General features: G+C 32.5%; 1 protein-coding gene across 2 annotated transcripts; it reads left to right on the plus strand.

Moving 5' to 3' along the window:
* Positions 1 to 4445: 4445 nt before the first annotated feature.
* Positions 4446 to 21884, plus strand: LOC139494700 (zinc finger protein 45-like). 2 transcript variants are annotated; one of them, XM_071282881.1, is made up of 2 exons: positions 4446 to 4566; positions 20640 to 21884. In XM_071282881.1, the coding sequence occupies exon 2, from the start codon at positions 20949 to 20951 to the stop codon at positions 21816 to 21818; it is 870 nt and encodes a 289-aa protein (XP_071138982.1). In that variant the 5' UTR covers positions 4446 to 4566; positions 20640 to 20948; the 3' UTR covers positions 21819 to 21884. The 2 variants fall into 2 exon arrangements, with proteins under 2 accessions (XP_071138982.1, XP_071138983.1); XM_071282882.1 differs by having other exon boundaries at positions 4453 to 4562.
* Positions 21885 to 21995: the final 111 nt, after the last annotated feature.

The following is a 21995-nucleotide window of genomic DNA, read 5'->3' on the forward strand; positions in this document are numbered from 1 at the left end:
GGCACATTGAGCTCATCTTAAACGGTTTACTTGTCAATGTTAAGTTTCCATTGTTATGACTTTTCACCAAATTCGTTGCTCGACAGGTAGAAGATTATTGCATGCAGTGATAGCATTGATTTCCATAAAACAAGTATAAATTTAGATATCGGTTAAAAAAACTACAAGAATGGGTCAATTCAAGTACACCTTCTAGGGTGCGCCGAACTTTAGTGACTCAGCACCAGTTTTTTTGGGAATTGAAAGGGCTTTTGGTAAACAATAAACGCTAGCACGTCATGTAAAAACAAGTGAGTAATCTATGTTTAAAGTTTTATAAACAAAATTCTCTTTATTAAATAGTTATCAAAGGTACCAGGATTATAATTTAGTCGCCAGCCACGCGTTTCGTCTACATAAGACTCATCAGTGACGCTCATATCAAAATATTTATAAAGCCAAACAAGTACAAAGTTGAAGAGCATTGAGGTTCCAAAATTCCAAAAAGTTGTGCCAAATACGGCTAAGGTAATCTTTGCCTGGGATAAGACATTCCTTAGTTTTTGAAAAATTCAAACTTTTGTAAACAGGAAATTTAAAAAAATGACCACATTATTGATATTCATGTCAGTGTTGACTACTGGGCTGGTGAAAAAACGTCAACCAGCAGTTATAAACAAAAATCTCTGTAGTAAAGTCAGTAGATTTTCTACAAAAATCTTGGTTTTGTCGTCCAAAAATCCCCTTTTTCTATTAATTGAAATGAAACAATAAATAACATTAATTTTCACGAAGTTTCCATTTGGTATATAATGTACAAAATGGCCTATCTTTATTATGCATTATCTTTGTTATTTTGATACGAATTTAGTTTTAAAATTTCGTAAGTTTCATGGCTATGTATACAGATGGGTTAACAAAATTTAGATAAGATTTATATATTCCCTTTTATCGTCATTCTTCGAATCTGATTTTGTAGCTACTGTCAGCGTTAAATGGAGTAAAACGTTGATTTTTATTGTTAGTTCAACAAATATGTTACCGCCTTATTCGTCGTGTGGGATACCCCTTATTTACCCCTTGAATCAATTCGCTGTTTATGAATCTAATGCATCATGGGTAATATTTTTTAAAATGTACACCAAAACGTCCTAATTGGTTAAAAAGTTCTCAAACAATAGAAATTTAATTTACCCAATGGCGTGGCTTTATTTTTAATTTGGGGTACGAACAATTAAATTACCCATGATTCTTAAGGTTCTGAAACGGAAATTTCATTACGGATAACGTGAAAGAAGTAGCGGGCAAGAAGCCTCTATTTGGCCCAAATATTTATTTATTTACTGCAAATTTAAGAGTTAGCATACATATTTTAAAATTTGTCCTTATTATAGACTAAGGAACAAGGTATTCAGAAAAAAAATAATTAAATGTAATATTTAACGTGTAACCATTGCAATCAATCATAACAAAATTTTGTAAAATTCTGGAGTTTCTTTGTTTTATGTCAAACATAAGGTATGAATTAGATTAGCAAAAGTATTTTAACACCTACTATGCCATATTTTCACGCTTTTCTGATTAGTTTATGTATCAAAAGTTTATCATGTTCAATATAATAAAGCTTCTATATAAAAAGGGGGGGTGGAGACCAAAAAAATCATCTAACGTCTTTAACCCCTCCTCTGCATGTGTTTAATTGTTTATATCTTATTTGCTTTTTGATTAGTTCATAGATCTTGTAAAAAATGTGGAGTCCTAGATAACGAATTTCATTTCTTTTTGTATTGTGACGTTAACATATCATTGAGTTCTAATCTTTTTGCTTATCTAAAAGACTATGTACCATTATTTTAACATCTTGATGCATTAAATAAACTAAAACACTTTCTAAACCCATCTCTGAACTTGTTTGTCATACGGGAGTCTTCATTAAGCAGTCTTTAGAACTGAGGGAGTCAAACCCAGGTCAGACAAGCTTATGGTGGTGTTTTTTGTCAAGCCTGCGACTTTTGTGGCAGAAAGCTCGACATAGGGATAGTTAGCTAACTTCCTAAAAACCTTATAATTTAGACAGTGGAAGATATGGTTGCTTCATACTTTGTATATGGATGCCTCATGTTACGAAGTTTATGTCCGTCACATGTTCAATGCGCTTAACCTCATTTTCGTGGTTCAGTGACTACTTGAAAAAAGTTAAGATTTTTTTCGCAATTTTAAATTCTCTCTCATCATAAGAAGTAGGATAACTATATTTTGTTTGTGCGTACCTTATAAGGTCCTCATGCCAGTCAGACAGTTTTCACTTGACCTCAACCTCGATTCACGAATCAATGAAAAGGTTACGTTTGGGTGGTCGAGTACATATCTCAGATACTAGTATAAGCAGTAGGTCTAGTATATTCGATGTATGGAAGAACTGTAAGGTATAAAAAAGAAGATGTGGTATGATTGCCAATGAGACAACTATCCACAAAAGACCAAAATGACACAGACATTAACAACTATAGGTCACCGTACGGCATTCAACAATGAGCAAAGCCCATACCGCATAGTCAGCTATAAAAGGTCCCGATAAGACAATGTAAAACAATTCAAACGAGAAAAACTAACGGCCTTATTTATGTAAAAAAAATGAACGAAAATCAAATATGTAACACATAAACAAACGACAACCACTGAATTACAGGCTCCTGACTTGGGACAGGCACATACATAAATAATGTGGCGGGGTTAAACATGTTAGTACATGTACATGTCCAACAGGCAGGTGTCATGTTTCAGTATAGTTAAGTTGTTGTTTGGTATGTTTTTCTTATATTAATGCAATAATTAAGTTTACTATATTTGGTGTACGGAATGATTGTAAGGTGTACATGTCTAACTGGTAGGTGCGATCTGACCTAGACCTAATTTTCATGGTTCATTGGTCGAAGTTCAGTTTTTATACGACCTCAAAAATTGAAAAATTTTTGGTCGTATATTGGTATCGCGTTGGCGTCGTCGTCGTCGTCTTCGTCGTCCGAAGACATTCGGTTTTCGCACTCTAACTTTAGTAAAAGGAAATAAAAATCTATAAAATTTAAACACAAGGTTTATGATCATAAACGGAAGGTTGGAATTGATTTTGGGTGTTTTGGTTCCAACAGTTTAGGAACTAGGGGCCAAAAACAGGTCCAAAAATAAGCATTTTTCTTGGTTTTCGCACAATAACTTTAGAATAAGTTAACAGAAATCTTTGAAATTTTAACATAAGGTATATGACCACAAAAGGAAGGTTGGGATTGATTTTGGGAGTTTGGTCCCAACGAATTAGGGGCCAAAAGGGTCAAAAATTAAACTTTGTTTGATTTCATCAAAAATTTAACTATTGGGGTTCTTTGATATACCGAATCTAACCGTGTATTTAGATTCTTAATTTTTAATTGGTCCCGTTTTCAAATTGGTCTACATTAAGGTCAAAAGGGTCCAAAATTAAACTTAGTTGGATAAATTTAATAAATTCCATTGGAAATTTGCCAAAAACTTTAGTTTAATGAACTTCATTGGAAATTTGCCAATATGAAACGTTGCATTGGAGTTATCTTTCTTTGTCCAGAATAGTTGTTAAATCAACTTAAATCATGACTTAATGATATATTATATTTTATGATGTATTTAAATGAGTAGTTATTGTTGAGAACTCCATTAGAAATTTGAATTGAGATCGTTTTTGGAATAAGGTAAGGGGGAGGTGAAAAAAAATTGGTGGGGTTCAATTTTTCTTATTTCAGATTTCAGAAATGAAAAAGGAAATTTCTTCAAATATCAAAGGATTAATATTCAACAGCATAGTGAATTGCTCAAAAACCATTTCAAGTTCATTAGACCACATTCACTCTGTGAATTGCTCCAAGGCAAAAAAAAATAAAGTTCATTAGACCACATACATTCTTTGCCAGAAACCTATGCTGTGTCAACTATTTAATCACAATCCAAATTCAGAGCTGTATCAAGCTTAAATGTTGTGTCCATACTAGCCCCAACCGTTCAGTTCGACCTATGCGGTCTTATAAAGCTGCGCCCTGCGGAGCATCTGGTTGAGTTTTGGTCTTTTTTTCTAATATTATATATGCAATACGTAAACTTTATTTCAATTGTATGGACATATTTTATGATCTATATGTCAGTCGCGCAGGTTTTATTTGACCATATTAAACCCCATTTTCACGGTTCATTGCTCAGTGTTGACTGGAAAAAAAAAGGGGGGGCAATAGGAGATCCGTTTACATGTAAACAACACCTCGATTTTGTTAAAAACAGTTAACATGGTTAACATAAAATGCAAAAATGCTGATAACGGATGTGAAGACCAGCTAGATCTACTGCGTTCTAATATTGAACGCTTATGCCTTGACAATGCTACTTGAGTTTAATTGGCGTTCCATAGAAATTCATTTGAAGTTATCGCCCTTAGATACCTGTATTATAATTTTATTACTTAGTTGCAGTTCCTTCATTGGTGTTCCATATAAATTTATTCGTGGTTATCGCCCTTTGATTTGATACCGGTCTACTTGAAGACTAGGCACGACCATAAGCACGTAAGTAAGTAATATTATTCGATTTAATGATGCTAAGCTGTCCACATGGATTAGGCTGTAAATAACAAACAAGAATTGTGCATCCAGGACGTTTTCACAAAAAATAAAAACAAAACAAAATCGGACAATATAAGGCAGCAACCATTTGATTTTCTGGGGGGGGGGGGGGCTATGGTTTTTTTTTTCTGTGCAAACTTTTTTTTTCGCCTGCGGCGAAAAACAATCTATTTTTTTCGCGACAAGTCGAAAAAAAAATTTTCTTTCAATTTTAGCATTACATATAGTGGCAGCTGAGGGTGAAACAAACAATTTTTTTTTTCTCAGAATCAAAAACAAATTATTTTTTTCTCAAAAAACTGGAAACAAACTTTTTTTTCCAAAAAAAACCATAGCCCCCCCCCCCCCCCCCCCCAGAAAATCAAATGGTTGCTGCCTAAATCAACAGACATTGAAATTAGATATATCATTATTGTTGATCGGTATTTATGTAAATATAGGAAGATAATGTTGTTTGGTTTAAGAACCAAATCTGAGACTCTTTCCTTGTTATTAAGATATGTTTTTTTTAACAATGTAAAGAAAATCTATAGTTCTATGGAACGTCTAATTAACATTTTTAGGATCATAGTAACCAGGGGTGCGTTCAATATAGTAGCGCTACGTAGTGCTACGTAGATTTTGACTATTGAACGTGTAGCATTATACTAGTTGTCACATAAATATTGATATGTAACTTAACCCTGGTAACCGTGTACCGCTATATATTCTGAATCCGCGGTCCGTTCGCCCTAGTATCTGTTCGCCCTTATACCTGTTCGCCCTAATACCTGTTCTCCCAGTGTCCGTTCACACTGATTATCGATTCCTAGGAGTCGAGATTAAGAATTGAACGATGGACAGTCAGTGCGTGAATTTTTCTTGCTACCTGATTGAAAGATATTACGAGACGTAAATAATCAAAGTTTATTGATTGGTTAGGACAATCCAAACCTAGTAAATGTCCTTCAATCCCGTAGAGTATCGGATTTGTCCTCTCTATTTTAGCAATTATATTTTGCCTGGTCATTAATCAGGCATATTCATGATATTGATACACAGGTAACTTTTATCAATAAATAGTCGAATCTTCTGGAGTTTCGTAAACAACAACGTTAAACGATATATACTACTTCATAACGTGTGACCTCACGTGTGTGGTAAAATTTGTTGATTGATGCACGTGGCTATTCTAGTAAATGAATTAATCTAGAAAGCGAGAGCACTTTCCATTTTCATCAGCTAAGAGTCGAATAGCCCTTTTTGAAAGGCTAATGCTTGGTTTTTTTTTTATTGTTGTCTAGAGTTTGCATAATAAATGATAATCGCGTTCATTATTTGAACAGAGTACAATGTATGTTACACATGTTACAGTTTGTGGAAAAAAAATCGCCGAATATTTGTATTGATACAACAAAATATTTTCCAAAGTTGAATTGTATATATAGTAGAATATTGGAATACAATGTATTTATCTCTATTGATATTTTTTTTACAATTTTGATAATTCTAGTCCGTAAATTCATGCAGTATAATAAAAAAATGAGCTTATTATTATGTTCCTTGTCATGTTTTACAATTCGCCGTTTCAGAATCTAATGATTCCTGGGTAATATTTTAAGAAGTGTACATCAAAACGTCGTGATTGGTTACAACTCAAACAATGATGTGACGTTATTTCATTATGGGATAGGAACAATGAAATTACCCATGGTTCTTTAGATTCTGAAACGGCCAATTGTATCATACACCATTTTAACTCATTCCAAGCTGACTAGTTTATAAAAACAAAATGTTGTTTTTAATTTTGTTTTTATCATAATCCATCAAAAAAATGTACAAGTGATGTACAATTATAACAATAATCAGTGAGAAATACATTATTAAGAACAATTAGTGCTAAAATACACGCCATTGATTTAAAAACATTTCAATGTGTTTTCTTGAATTTGTTTACCATATAAATATCTGAACACCTGAATGAGTTTATTAAACTTTAAAACCCTAATACGAATATTTTTGAATAAAAGTAAGGAGGCGTAACCCAGGGCGAACGGACCTTAGGAGGAACATGTATGAGGGCGAACGGACCCGATGACCTATATCCTATAGGTTAATTTCAGATTTGATTCTGTATAAAATACTGTTTTTATACACATTCTTTTTCCTGAGAATATCATACAATTGTTTTTAACATGCTTAACACATTCGCCCCCAAGAGATTTCTAGAAAATCAGGAATTTTCGAAAATTTTTAATCATATGCAAATTAGCAGACTCTGCTGTAACTGATGCTCATCTATTAATCTATATATTGGGATCTGGGTCCCCAGTGAAAAATGGTAATTTTCCGTCTATTTTCCGATTTTAAAACGACCTTTAGAGGTGAACATTGACAAGACTGTGTATCTTTGTCATTCAAGTATTACCCTATAGTTACAGCTTAGTTCTGCCTTAATGTCCGTTTTTACTGATTTTTGAAAAAACGGTGACCTAGATTTTACAGACTAGATTCCTATTGGCCATATTATACATCGTTGTGTTCCTGTACCACCTATGCATGCATTTATGATAATAGTTTATACCTACAGTCACTTCCAGTTACGAAGTGGCCATCAAAAGATGCCTACCCCCACCTGATTTTGGCTACTTTTCACGTTTTTCCGATTTTTAACTCTTAAACGGCTTTCAAAGTGTCATATTTTCATAAACAGACATCTGAGAAGAGTTTATGGACCATGACCTGCTAGGTTGAAGTCCCTAGCTGCTACATTTTGTATCATGACAGTTCAGCTGGGGTAGTTAAAAAAAGTATGGAGGGTCATACGGGCCATCAAATAATGGTTGTCGCCATCACCCCTACAGGCGGGATTGGTGGTTAAAGGGTTAACACTATGAGTTGCTGCTATTGAAAATAAAAATGAGAGTAGAAATAGGGAATAATGAGGAATAAGAGCAAAATACGAAAATAAATAGATCTGTGCCATTTTCAGTAAATGCTAACAAATGTCATATAAACTTGCCTGATGCAATAAAGCGCTGATAAGATCAAGCTTAAATCTAAAGGGCACGTGAAATACAGTGTAAATTTGTGTTACATGTACTGGCAAGCGCTCAGACAATCTTTTAAAACCCGACTCTGATCAGGGCAAATATCCGAAAATTTCCGGTCGCCATTCTTCAATATTCTTCAATATTCTAATAGCCCAAATGGCGTCCATAAATTAATTTTTGATCGCCAATCAGCCTTTAAAGTCACCCATGCGACCATTTCATAAGCCTACATTGAGGGGTGCAGTGATATGTGATGTTTGAACTTTTACTGATCAATGACTGCTCCATAGAATCCCTTAATATGTTAAATAAGCTAAATATGTGAGAGTTAACGTGACAACGGTTAGCGAAATTACTTATAAATCCGGATAAATTGTGTCTTCATAATAAAAAGTGTGTTTATCACATGTAAATAATGTGGATTTTAATATATACAGCTTTGTACAGATGTTTATCTTAGGGGTCATCCATAATTGTCAACCATTTTCCAAAGTGTACAAAACGTACACTTGGGGGGAGGGGGTTAAAAAATCAACATTTTTACCGTACGCTTTTTTTTTTAATCTCCGGAATTTATATCGTTTCCGTAGGGAAAGTCGATTTATAAAATCGAGAATTGGCTTGGGTATGTTTCTCTTCTTATTTCTTCTTTATTATTTTCACTTGATGATATTGATTTCGATATCATAATTCTACTCAATCGGGATTGAACGATTAAAAGATAAAATCATATGAAAACTAAATCTTTCAAAAATGTGAACTAGTAAAATTATTTAAACAAAAAGTTTGCAAGCATTTCTCAGTACCCCCGATTGTCAATTTCACCTGCTTTGTCGTTATCGTTATCGTTTTACTCTGTTTAATAAACAAAATTGATGGAAACACTAAATTCTTTGAATTTTTTGATTTTGACAAGACGCCATTTTGTGAAAAGATTTTAAACTGGTCTTTAGATTAATTTCCTTGTAATGCATTCCAAAATAGTAAACCAGTAAACCGGAAGTAAACTTATTTTTCTTAGTATAAGCCTCCTTTAATAAGAAGCACCCCCATATGAAGTCTAACCTTAACTTAAAAAATATCCAATATATGTACACGTTACAGTATATATATATATATACATCAACGATAATAGTGCCATGAATGGCATATTTACAGGGACCTATTAAATAGAAATACAGGCGGGAAATTTAAAAACTCAAAATGTTTTAAAACATTACACTTTTATTGATTGATGTCTTGAGCTTTGATTCCATCAACAACTGTCAGTCCATACTTTACCAATGCAATATAACCATGCATTTCCCTTTCTTTGATTCTTAGCATAATTTATGTGCCCCTTTGTTAATCTTTTGAATGCTCTAGGTGCCCTTTTTATTGGAGTTACCATTCCCACTGTGTGATAGGGGAAACACTAATCTTTGTACCTTATTCTGACAAAACACAAGCATCACAGATAGATGTCATCAAATAAAACAGTCAGATATATTTTAGTTTTTTTCAATGCAAATTATACTAAAATATAATGGACAGGATCCGGATCTTCTTTTTATTAAGAATGACTGATTCTTCTCTTGAAATCTGAAAATGGTTGATGTACACTTTTTGAGGGAGGGTGGGGGGTCTGAAAAAGTGTACGCTTTGTACACTTTGGAAAATGGTTGACAATTATGGATGACCCCTTACCTACTATACATTTCTAGGAATATGATTGGTTAAAAGCGTCTGCGTGGAGACGGTGTATATTTGATAGTAGGTTAGTGGGGATGTAGCTCTCCCATCCGTATTTATAATCGATTTTGCTGTCAGATTCTCACATAGCTTATTGAATAGCGTTACTTAATACATGATTTTAAACTGTTTACATATACAAAAACTTGACTGCAAATAACAATTTCTCACTATGGAAATGTGTACTCAACAAAAAACAATAAATTCTTCCAACGGCAACACTTACACTTGCTGATATCGACCAATATCGTTTGTCAATGTTGATGATGTGTATAAATTCTTAGGAAGACAATGCTGTCTGGTTTAAATCAAACCTGAGACACTTTTCTTGTACATGTTGTAATTAAGATATGTTTTATAACAATGTAAATTAAAAAAAATTAAGTTTCTATGGAACGTCTATTTAACAATTTTAGGACAATATTAACCGTGTACTGCTATATTCTTTTCGTCAATTTTTAAAGGCAGTGCTTTAAGGCCTGACTTTCAAGTCATGAGGTACATCTTTTCATACGCGACATCCAACAAAATCTATGTAGGGGGTCTCTTGGCCAGAAATAGATCCGTAAATGTTCAATGTTCTCCTCTCCTCTTTATGGTATGATATGGTTTTTGTTTCTTTCATTTACATTGGGAAATAAAGAAACGATCGATGTGTATTGTTCGTTTTAAAAAAATTGTTATAAATGTGTATTTTGCATTATAAGCAGTCAACCTGATTACAAACTATCATTATTTGTATTCCGTGTGGAAAGAGGTCGGGTCAATTTCGAGTGTTATCTGACATCTAAAGATTTTTTAATCAGTTCAGACGTTGATATAACAATGAAAGTTCGACTGAACATGATAAATATTGTATTTTCTATAATTCAAAGCAGAATTCGGTTTATGAACGAGATACATTTTGTACCGTAAGCGTTTTCAATTTCGTAAGTTATGTATGTTGTCTACGTATTATCCTGGTTCCCGCTACTACGTTCCGGGAGTTAGCTGTTTGATGATATATGTGTAACATTACGATCGGTTACCAGTCGATCTACGCGTGTATGTGTATATGACACAGTACGTTCTACGTTGGTGTTGGGAGAATTTTGATTAAATTCTAAATGCTCATAGAATAAGAAATATATTCTAAACTGAATTATGTACCTCCTTCTGAATAATGTATTGCAATATAAATATAAATCCCTTTTGACAAGAGAAATCTCACTTTTGTCAGAAATATGTTTTTCACATGTGCAAAGGTAATCACGTGTGGCGGCCATATTGGTTTGTTGACAAATTTTTGAAGAAGCCTCTAGAACTATGACCTAAACATTGATAGTCTTCCGAAAACGTAAACTTTATGCAATACTATTTTATCAATCATGATTATTTTCATAAATTTAAATTTTATTATTTAAAGAAATAAAATTATAACAATTATGATTTTAGATTAGAGATTTTACACAGACATGCTTTGATCTATTTATAGCCAAATTAGTTTACCTGTGTGAAAATGTAAATAATGGATATTAATTAGTTTACTAAACAAGTAAAGACAAACTATGGATGGAAGATAATAATTCACATAAATATTTCAGGACATTTGATTTATTTTCAAGAATATAGGATTTAAAAACTGCAAGTGCAAACAAATTTAATCATTACATAATCAGCTGATAATTTTTTAAGCAAACATCGCAAACATCGTGGTGATGTAACTGATACAAATCACTCCATCAATCTTCCAGCCCTTTCACATATTAAGCAATAGATCTACTTATTATTGTAGAATATTCAATGAATATAGATTCATCGGGTAATCAGATATTTTAAGCTGAGTATTTTTGGGTACAAGTCAAATCGACACCTGGTCAAATCGGCACCTGATTAAATCGGCATCTTGTCAAATCGGCACCTATTTAAAGTCAATTCGGCATCCAATAATATTTGATATAATATATGGGACTGGGACTATTATGCTAATTTATTGACATAATACTTGTTGTAACATATTATATTTTTGTATGCAATTTAAAAATCATTTAAAGGACAATGCACTATTCTTTTTTTTCACAAAAACCAACAAACAGGTTGTGCCCCCCCCCCCAAACCGTTATGAGTGGTGTCCCTTAAATGAGGGACTGTGCCTAAAACAAGGGGTGATTTTAAAATTTACTGTTGAAACAGTAAAAAAAAATTAGATTTTTAACTGGAAAGTGGGAAAATTCATTATATTTGGAACAACTTTTCTAAATGAGGAGTCATATATATATTAATAAAGAAGATATATATAAGTTTAGAAACATCACAAAATTCTTTTGACATGTTTAAATTTTTAACATTTAATACTTAATAAATGTATAGTTCTTGGGCTGGGAAAAGTTTCATCAAATAATAATATAAAGGTGCTCATTTTTAACAGCGGGTTGTAATGTTCTTCAAATGAGGGTTACCCCTCATTTGGAGTGTTGTTCCCAACCTGTTAAAGGTCAATCTTTGTGCATAATTCAAAATTGGAAATTTCAACAAGCATCTAATATTCTTTAATACACAAATAAATAAACCCTGGTCTGCTAGCTACATGTTCATCTTTTCTACCGATTTAATAACTAGAAACATGCAAACAGACTTAAGAAAAAGGCATGTAAGTTCATTATACAAATATGACACTTTTTCTAGACAATCCAGATCGTGCAAAATACTTTGCTAAAAATTGTAATGTTTGAAATTGTTGTTGCGCACTAAAAAAAACATGAAAACTTTCAAAAGTTGTTGGGTATCTATGTTACAAGTCTTACTATCTTTATGTCCCATTTATGGGCATTATGTTTTCTGGTCTCTCCGTTCTTCCTGCTTGAGGTTAAAGTTTATGGTCGAGGTATGTTTTTATGAAGTTGAAATCCAATCAACCCAAAACTTAGTACACATGTGTTCCTAATGATATGATCTTTATAATTTTACTGCCAAATTAAAGATTTTACCTAATTTTCACAGTCCACTGAACATAGAAAATGATTGTACGGATGGGAAATCCATTTCCTAATTACACATTCTTGTTTGCAGAAAAAAAAATACATCATAACGATAATGGAACAAAGCAGCCTGGTATGGTAATTCAAGTTACCTTTTATTCACCTTCTTCCACCTCAGAGCAATCAGCTCTTTGATTTGTATCTGTTAAGAGTCATATACTAAATTTTATTTTTATATAAATAAATTTATATTGTGTAATTTAAGAACTTGTATTTTGCCAAAGGATGCATAAATGAAAGTGGTGCAATTCATTTTGCTTTGATATCACAGGCACTTGTCTCAAAATTTTTTTCCCCTATATATACCTTAATGTTAAGGTATATAGGAATTTTATTTTTTGAGACAAGTGCCTGTGTTTGATATATAGATTTGAATTACAATTGTAAATGATATTGTAATGCATATAAAATAAGGAGATGTGGTATATACATGATATTTAGTGGTTTTATCAAACTCAAGTGCATAAAAAATGGGTATAAGCAGTTACAGGTACTACTGTACAATCGCCAACAATGAGAAAAACTCATACCGTAAAGAGAATTTCATAATTTACAAGTAAGTTTTGTTTTTGCATTGCATCATTATCTTCTATTGTCATGTTTGTCTTAATTGCAAATATGGGAAGTGGTTAAAATGCTAATGAGACGACTATTATATATGACCACCAGATGTCATTGTTTTCTAAATGAAAAACTCCTTTTTCAATCATACCGGTAAATTACTTTATCATGTTTATACTGAAATATAATTTTGCTTTGAGTTAAAAAATATGGTCATCAAAAAAGTTGACATGTAAATATGCACATTTACCATTATGTTACTTGATGTTCTTGCAATACATACAGTACGGTGACTAGTCAGTCTTTGTCAACTACTTTTCATAGGATGGGAGTCATTGAATATGTGTATATAATCAATAATTAAAAGACGTCTATTAATGTAAATATGAAAAAAAATTCTATGTCTTAAAAAATTCATTTCGTGGCGAGGTACAGAAAATATACTGAAACAGTAGACTATGAATATAGGTGAACTAGGTACAAGAGAACTCTTAATCTTAAATACTACAAACCACCTCTGTACTATGGAAGATAATGATATACTATAGTATCTAGACTAGAAATACACACAACCTGTAATTAACTGCCTTTACAGCGCTTTCGCGCTTTGATTGATTTGATTCTGTTATAATAAACTCTTTTTGTACAAATTCTTTTCTTGCGAATAGTATAGAACGGTTCTTAAAACACTATATGAGTTGCTGCTATTGAAAAGCCTGCTCAGTACAATCATTTTAAATATATGTCGTATACATGAGCCGTTTATAGGCGGATTTAGCGGGTTTCCAGGGGGCCGGGCAACCCTCCTTTTTGGTACTGTTTTTCTAGGTAGAATTTGGTTGATTACATTGGGAACCACCGAAGCATGAGTGGAACGAGTCCCCTTTTACGTAGTCAGTACACCCGCCCCCTGCCCCCTTTTATGAAAATTTCTTCATCTGCCAATGGCGATACTGTTTGAGGTGAACATGACTGATCGGTGACTGACCGATGAACCATACAATCTGTCAAATACGTCAAATAAGCCATGTGAGAGTTACTTTGACAGCGTATTTAAATATATACACTGATTGGACGGATACATATATATTAAAACTCATATTTAAAAAACGATTAATTTCCATATTATTAAAGAGTCAGTAATAAACGCAGACTTTCTTTTAAATATACATAAACTTTCATTTTAATTCATGAGAATGCAATTATTTCTTCATTTCAATGGAAATTATTGACCGCCATAAGATTTTTATACGACCGCAAAATTTGAAAAAATTTTCGTCGTATATTGCTATCATGTTGGCGTCGTCGTCGTCGTCGTCGTCGTCGTCCGAATACTTTTAGTTTTCGCACTCTAACTTTAGTAAAAGTGAATAGAAATCTATGAAATTTTAACATAAGGTTTATGACCACAAAAGGAAGGTTGGGATTGATTTTGGGAGTTTTGGTCCCAACATTTTAGGAATAAGGGGCCAAAAAGGGCCCAAATAAGCATTTTCTTGGTTTTCGCACTATAACTTTAGTTTAAGTTAATAGAAATCTATGAAATTTTGACACAAGGTTTATGACCACAAAAGAAAGGTTGGTATTGATTTTGGGAGTTTTGGTTCCAACAGTTTAGGAATTAGGGGCAAAAAAAGGGCCCAAATAAGCTTTATTCTTGGTTTTCGCACAATAACTTTAGTTTAAGTAAATAGAAATCTATGAAATTTAAACAGAAGGTTTATGACCATAAAAGGAAGGTTGGTATTGATTTTGGGAGTTTTTGTCCCAACAGTTTAGGAATAAAGGGCCCAAAGGGTCCAAATTAAACTTTGTTTGATTTCATCAAAAATTGAATAATTGGGGTTCTTTGGTATGCCGAATCTAACTGTGTATGCAGATTCTTAATTTTTGGTCCCGTTTTCAAATTGGTCTACATTAAGGTCCAAAGGGTCCAAAATTAAACTTAGTTTGATTTTAACAAAAATTGAATCCTGGGGGTTGTTTGATATGCTGAATTTAGAAATGTACTTAGATTTTTAATTATTGGCCTAGTTTTCAAGTTGGTCCAAATGGGGGTCCAAAATTAAACTTTGTTCATCAAAAATTGAATAAATGGGTTCTTTGATATGCCAAATCTAACTGTGTATGTAGATTCTTAATTTTTGGTCCAGTTTTCAAATGGTCTACATTAAGGTCCAAAGGGTCCAAAATTAAACTAAGTTTGATTTTAACAAAAATTAAATGCTTGGGCTTATTTGATATGCTTTATCTAAATATGTACTTTGATTTTTGATTATGGGCCCAGTTTTCAAGTTGGTCCAAATCAGGATTCCATATCAAGTATTGTGCAATAGCAAGAAATTTTCAATTGCACAGTATTGTGCAATAGCAAGAAATTTTCAATTGCACAGTATTGCACAATAGCAAGAAATATCTAATTGCACAATATTGTGCAATAGCAATTAATTTTCAATTGGAGTTATCTTTCTTTGTATAGAATAGAAGTTGATAATATATGTTGGAAATTTGCCAGACATGACTATGATGTCATTTTCTATTTTTATTTGCCAATAACTTTATGTAAATAATTTCATTGGAAATTTGCCAATATAAAATGTTGCTGATGAAGCTTTTTTTCCTTATCTTATCTAAAATGTTTTTAGATAATGTATGTTGGACATTTGCCAGACATGACTATGATGTCATTTTCTATTTTTATTTGCCAATAACTTTATGTAAATAACTTCATTGGAAATTTGCCAATATAAAATGTTGCTGATGAAGTTTTTTTTATTGTTTTATACAATAAACAATGTATATTCACTTTTACTACCAACCAATCTTTACCATTCAGTGATAACAAGCACTTTATTTTACATTTTAATATGTTATGATGTATTTAAAAGAGTAGTTATTGTTGCAAACTCCATTAGAAATTTGAATTGATATCAGTTTTGGAAAAAGGGAAACGGGGATGTGAAAAAAAAGGGGGGGGGGGTTTAAATTTTTCTCATTTCAGATTTCATAAATAAAAAGAAATTTCTTCAAACATTTTTTTGAGAGGATTAATATTCAACAGCATAGTGAATTGCTCAAAGGCAAAAAAAATATTTTAAGTTCATTAGACCACATTCATTCTGTGTCAGAAACCTATGCTGTGTCAACTATTTAATTTTAGATTTAAAAAGTTTGAAGAAGAAATCCATAATTGATTTGTAAAATCTTGACATTTGTTTTGTGTAAAAAAAACCATGTAATGTCAAAAATTTGATCACAATCCAAATTCAGAGCTGTATCACGCTTGAATGTTTTGTCCATACTTGCCCCAACTGTTCAGGGTTCGACCTCTGCGGTCGTATAAAGCTGCGCCCTGCGGAGCACCTGGTTGTATTTTACGTTCTTCATTAAAATATGCTGTTTTTATTAGAAATTAAAAGTATATCAGAGAAAATACACGTTAGTTAACATGTTGTTTGCATTATTTAAAATGATAATTTTTCTTCATTTGATAAAGAATAATTCGGTGTTATTTGTAACTAGTTTATTTCAATGGCACCAAGATAAGATGTTTTAATTCTGTGAGGAAAAGAATGCTTAACCTCTTGTATGTGTTTAATACAATTGCAATTATTCATTTATTTTGATAGAAATTATCAACCCCTATTTTTGTCTCGCCTGACAGAGTCAAAACGCGAGACATAGGTATACTGTTTCAGACGACGACGGCGACGTAAACAGTGTATTAGTTTGCCATTAGGTCTAGTTTATAGATTACCTTAGCCGTATTTGGCACAACTTTTTGGTCCTCAATGCTCTTCAACTTTGTAATTATTTGGCTTTATAAATATTTTGATATGAGCGTGACGTCACTGATGAGTCTTATGAAGACGAAACGCGCGTCTGGCGTACTAAATTATAATCCTGGTACCTTTGATAACTAATTATAGTGAACCACTAGTAGTAACTCGAAGGTATTTGGTAATCAAATGTATTAGTATTAGCACAACTCATTTCCTTGGAGATTAGTTGGTCCGCCTCTCAGTTATGGTCTATTGACTTTGAACTTTTGCTTAGTTTTCGTGTATTAGTTTGTGATAAGGTCGGTTTATGGGGAACCTCTAATGGTAGGTCAATGATATTTTGTATGCAGTCGTATAAGCATAGCCAAGTCTCATTACCATATATATTATTTGACCCTAACCCCTCAGTTATTATTTTATATTGACTTTGACATTTTGCTTAGTTTTCATGTATTAGTTTATGATTAGATCAGTGTATGGGGAACCACTAGTGGTAAGTTAATGATAATTCATATGCAGTTGCATAAGAATTGGCATATCTCATTTCCATGGAGATTATTTGGCCCCGATCCCTCATTCATGGTCAATTGACTTTGACACTTTTGCATAGTTTTCATGTATTAGTTTGTGATTAGGTAGGTTTATGGGGAACCTCTGATGGTAGGTCAATGATATTTGTTATGCAGTTGTATTGTAAGACATAATAGTGTCCTGTGAAAATGTGTCCATGAGGACAGTTTTTCATAGAATTTTGGTATTTAATAATGTCCATTGCCATGTCCCTCAAATGGAAAAATATTTACTGCAAAAGATATGAAATAGTGTTCACCCACAGGACAAATTTTCATAGTTTTTGCTATTAAATTGTGTCCTTCAAGGGAAGTAATACAAAGGTCATTAAAAAGTTTTATTATACTTGAATTTAAATAAAATATGAAGGATTGATGCGAAATTGATTAATATACAAATGTAAACAAACAAATAATGGATGGAGGTGAATATAGAGAAATTTAAGTTCTAAGAAATTTCAAGCAAATGGTAATGACAATGAAAGAATAACAATAAGAAGGAAGTGTAAAATTAAATCTGAAGAACTTTACTATATTTTTTATGTCAGAGAAGGCAATTGAAAATAAATAATGTCCATTGCCATGACATATTGCCTTCTAAGTAGACAGCATTTTACAGCAACAGTTATGAAATATGGTCCATCTACAGAACAAATTTTTGTAGTGAATGTTATTAAATTGTGTCCTTCAAGGAAAATAATACTATACAGCATATGTTACTTATTTGAGTTTGAATTATACATGTTTATAATTATATTAAAAGATATAAATATGAAGATGAGGATGGTATGAGTGCCAATGAGACAACTCTTTGTCAAAATAACAATTAATTAAAGTTCGCAATTTTAAGTTAAAATGTGCCCAGTAATAACAAGGCAATGGATATCATTTAATACTTTAATCATATCAAAAAATGCCCTGGCGGACACAATGCCCTGTGAAAAAATGTCCCCTTGGACATTATTATGGTAGTGAATAATGTCCATGTTCATGGACACTTTTTCATACCTGAGGACAAAGTTTCATACGAAATTGTGTCCAGGACACATTTAAATAAGTGAATATTGTCCATTTTTTCATGTGGGACATTATTAAATCCTACAGTATAAGCACTGACGAGTCTCATTACCATGGAGATTATTTGACTCCGCCCCCTCAATAATGTTTTATTGACTTTGAAATGTTGCTTAGTTTATATGTATTAGTTTGTATTTAGGTCTGTTAAAAGGGAACTAATTAAGATAAATCAATGGTATTTGGTATGCAGTTGTATTAGCATTAATTTAGCACATCTCATTTCCATGGAGATTGTTTAGGCATGTATTTTCAGTCACGGTTCATTGACTTTGAATATTTCCCAAACTTACATGTCATGCATGTGAATGTTTTGAATTCAACATTTGCATTATGAAAATTACAAAAAAGCAAGACATATCTCTGTGATAACAGTTTATATTTGATTTAAGGATGTACTTAGGTGAGGTTAGGTAAAAATTAAGAAATTAAGAAATTAGAATTGATACTTTAAGCTGGTAGAGCATCTATTAAGGATATAGATAAGCTAAAAATATTGATAGGTCATGGACCTCCTTTTCGAGATATTTGAAATTTAAAATATGGCGGGAAAAGGCTGACTCGGACTTTTACCTTATATATGCATTGGTACTATTTGGGTCTCAAAACAAAAGAAAGAAAATTTAGAATCTTTTAAAATTTCGGTAAATGACCTTTCATGAGCTATTAAGTCTTATATGAAAAAATAAAGGGGTGTTATGGGGCAAAATATTTACATTGTATTGAAGGGAAAAACAACAAGGAGTCCGAACATTTAACACAAATTCCAAAACCTCACCTAAGTACATCCTTAAGTACTTTTTATGCGACTGCAAAAATAAAAAAAATGTTGGTTGTATATTGCTATCACGTCGTCATCGTCGTCCTCAGGGTCAACCGAGGACGGATGATTTCCGGATATTAAATCAAGTATAAGTAAATAGAAATCAATAAAATTTTAACACAAGGTTTATATATGTTACCACTAAATGTAGATTGGGATAGATTTTGGGAGTTTTGGTCCCAACATAATAGAAATTAGAGGCCAAAAAGGGGCAAAAATAAGCATTTTTCTTGTTTTTTGCACAATAACTTTAGTATAAGTAAATAAGAATCTATAAAATTTAAACACAAGGTTTATGACCACAAAAGGAATGATGTGATTGATTTTTGGAGGGTTCAGATTCCTTAGATACAAATGTATGCTTAATCATGTTAATCATGTTAATCTTTACCTTGTATTTAGATTTTTGATATTTAGGCCCTTTATCAAATTGGTTCACATTGAGTTCTAATGTGTTGAAATTTGAACTTTATTTGATTTCATCAAAAAATGAATTCTTGGGGTTCTTTGATATGTTGAATCGACAAACCACATATTTGGATTTTGGATATTTGACCATAATAGTCCAATTTTTTTTTTTTAAAGTTCTTAGAACACATTCATTCTGTGTCAAAAACATAATTCGTATCCGCATGTATTTAGTCACAATCCAATTATAGAGCTGTGTCAAGCTTGAATGTTGTGTCCAAACTTGCTCCAGTTCAGGGTTCGACCACTTTGGTCGTATGAAGCTGCATCCAGCAGAGCATCAGGTTATACATCAGGACGGGTTGTTTTTCTAAATTTTAGCGAAACTATACCAAATATGTGGGGAATATGTGCCATTTCCATCCCTCTTTTTGCAATATTTTATGGGAAATTAATGCAGAATGTTGCCATGATGAGACAAAAAAAAAAATAGAACTATGTTTTACCAAGGATTTGTATAGTATACAAATCTTTGGTTTTACTATTTTAACTTTTGAAAATCAAATCTATGAAAATACTGATCACAACAAAATGGATAAATTCGCACTTACCCGCATATTTGTTGTTCTCACATCGAACATGTACATAAAACAGTACGATAATGCTCCCATGGGAGGCCTGTACTATAAAGAAAGAGAAACAGGATGAAAAGCGAGGCTCGGCTGTTTTGTAGCGAGTACAAATAAATATAATAATTTCCGACAATGTACATAAATTGTGTTTATCCTGAAATAACTTGAAAATTTACTTATTAGAACCTAAATCATTGTCTTTAATTTCTTAACGAAATCGAACACTGGACGATCAACAACCAACATTCAATCAAAGAAATCGACATACTAGTTGAAAAACAGACCGCGTAGAGTACTCCAAATAAACTGGTTAGGAGACACACATAATCATATTAACGCTTGCTCAACATATATATACAACTATGTTACATGTGTTTGTTTTATTCACCAGACTCCAGTCCAGTCCAGTCAGAGAATATAAGAGGTGGACGAGAAAGAAAAGATACAAATAAAATGTCTTACAACAAAAATACAGCTGATTCCACAATGATCTCCCTTGATAAGACAACAGACAGATAAAAGGAACACTCCATCTTAAATGCAGGCGAAAATAACTATGAATGTAAAGTGTGTGGTGAACGTTGCAGTAACGGTACAAATCTGAAGGCGCATATGAGATCACACATTGATAAAAAAAACTTCCAACATATTTAAATGTGATGTAGGTAATAAGGGGCAGAGTACAAATTATGGTTTAAAAATGCACATGAGAATACACACCGGTAATACGTCTTTTAAATGTAAAGTTTGTGGAAAGGAGTTAAGTCGAAGTTTTAACTTATTGCAACACATGAAATTGCATACAGGCGATAAACCATATCAATGTGATATATGTGGTAAAGAGTTTAGGCAGAAAGGTCATTTAAAAGCACACATGAGAATTCATACTGGAGATAAACCTTATAAATGTGATGTATGTGGTAAAGGCTTTATGCAGAATTGTAATTTACAAACACACAGAAGAACTCATTCTGGAGATAAACCTTATAAATGTGATGTATGTGAAAAAGCTTTTTTGAAATTAACTGGTTTACAGAGACACATGACAAAACACACTTGTGATAAACTTTTTGAGTGTGATTTTTGTGGTAAACAGTTTAGTCGGATGGACACCTTTCAGGCACACATAAAAATACACACCGGAGATACACCTTATAAATGTGACGTATGCGGCAGAGAATTTAGTGTTGGACAGAACATGAAGACCCATATGAGAACACACACTTGTGATAAACCTTATAAATGTGATGTATGTGGTGAAAGGTTTAGTCATAGTGGTAGCTTACAGAGACACAGTACTACTTTCCATACTGATGACAAAAAGCATAAATGTGACAAATGCAGTAAAAGTTACCCTAGTAGTCATAGCTTACAGATACACATGAGAATACACACTGCTGATAGACCTTATAAATGTGGTGTATGTGGTAAAGGATTTAGTTGTGTTCAGATCATAAGGACCCATATGAGAATACACACCGGTGATAAACCTTTTAAATGTGATGTATGTGGAAGAGGATTTACTCTATTTATGAATTCACAAACACATATATGTAATTTACTGAATTAGGAATGTTCGATATGATGCATGAAAAAATGCTGAGAAAGAACTTTCATTAAAGAATACAAGATAATGCTACTGTGTATTTTATTTTGAGTCATTTGAATGTATTTGTTCTTCAGAATGCGAAGCATAGAGATCACAATGTGAATAATGGTTACCGTACGGCCTTTAACAATTTGCAAA

This window comes from Mytilus edulis, chromosome 11 (genome assembly GCF_963676685.1).
Source record: "Mytilus edulis chromosome 11, xbMytEdul2.2, whole genome shotgun sequence".
In the NCBI taxonomy this organism is placed as follows: domain Eukaryota; kingdom Metazoa; phylum Mollusca; class Bivalvia; order Mytilida; family Mytilidae; genus Mytilus; species Mytilus edulis.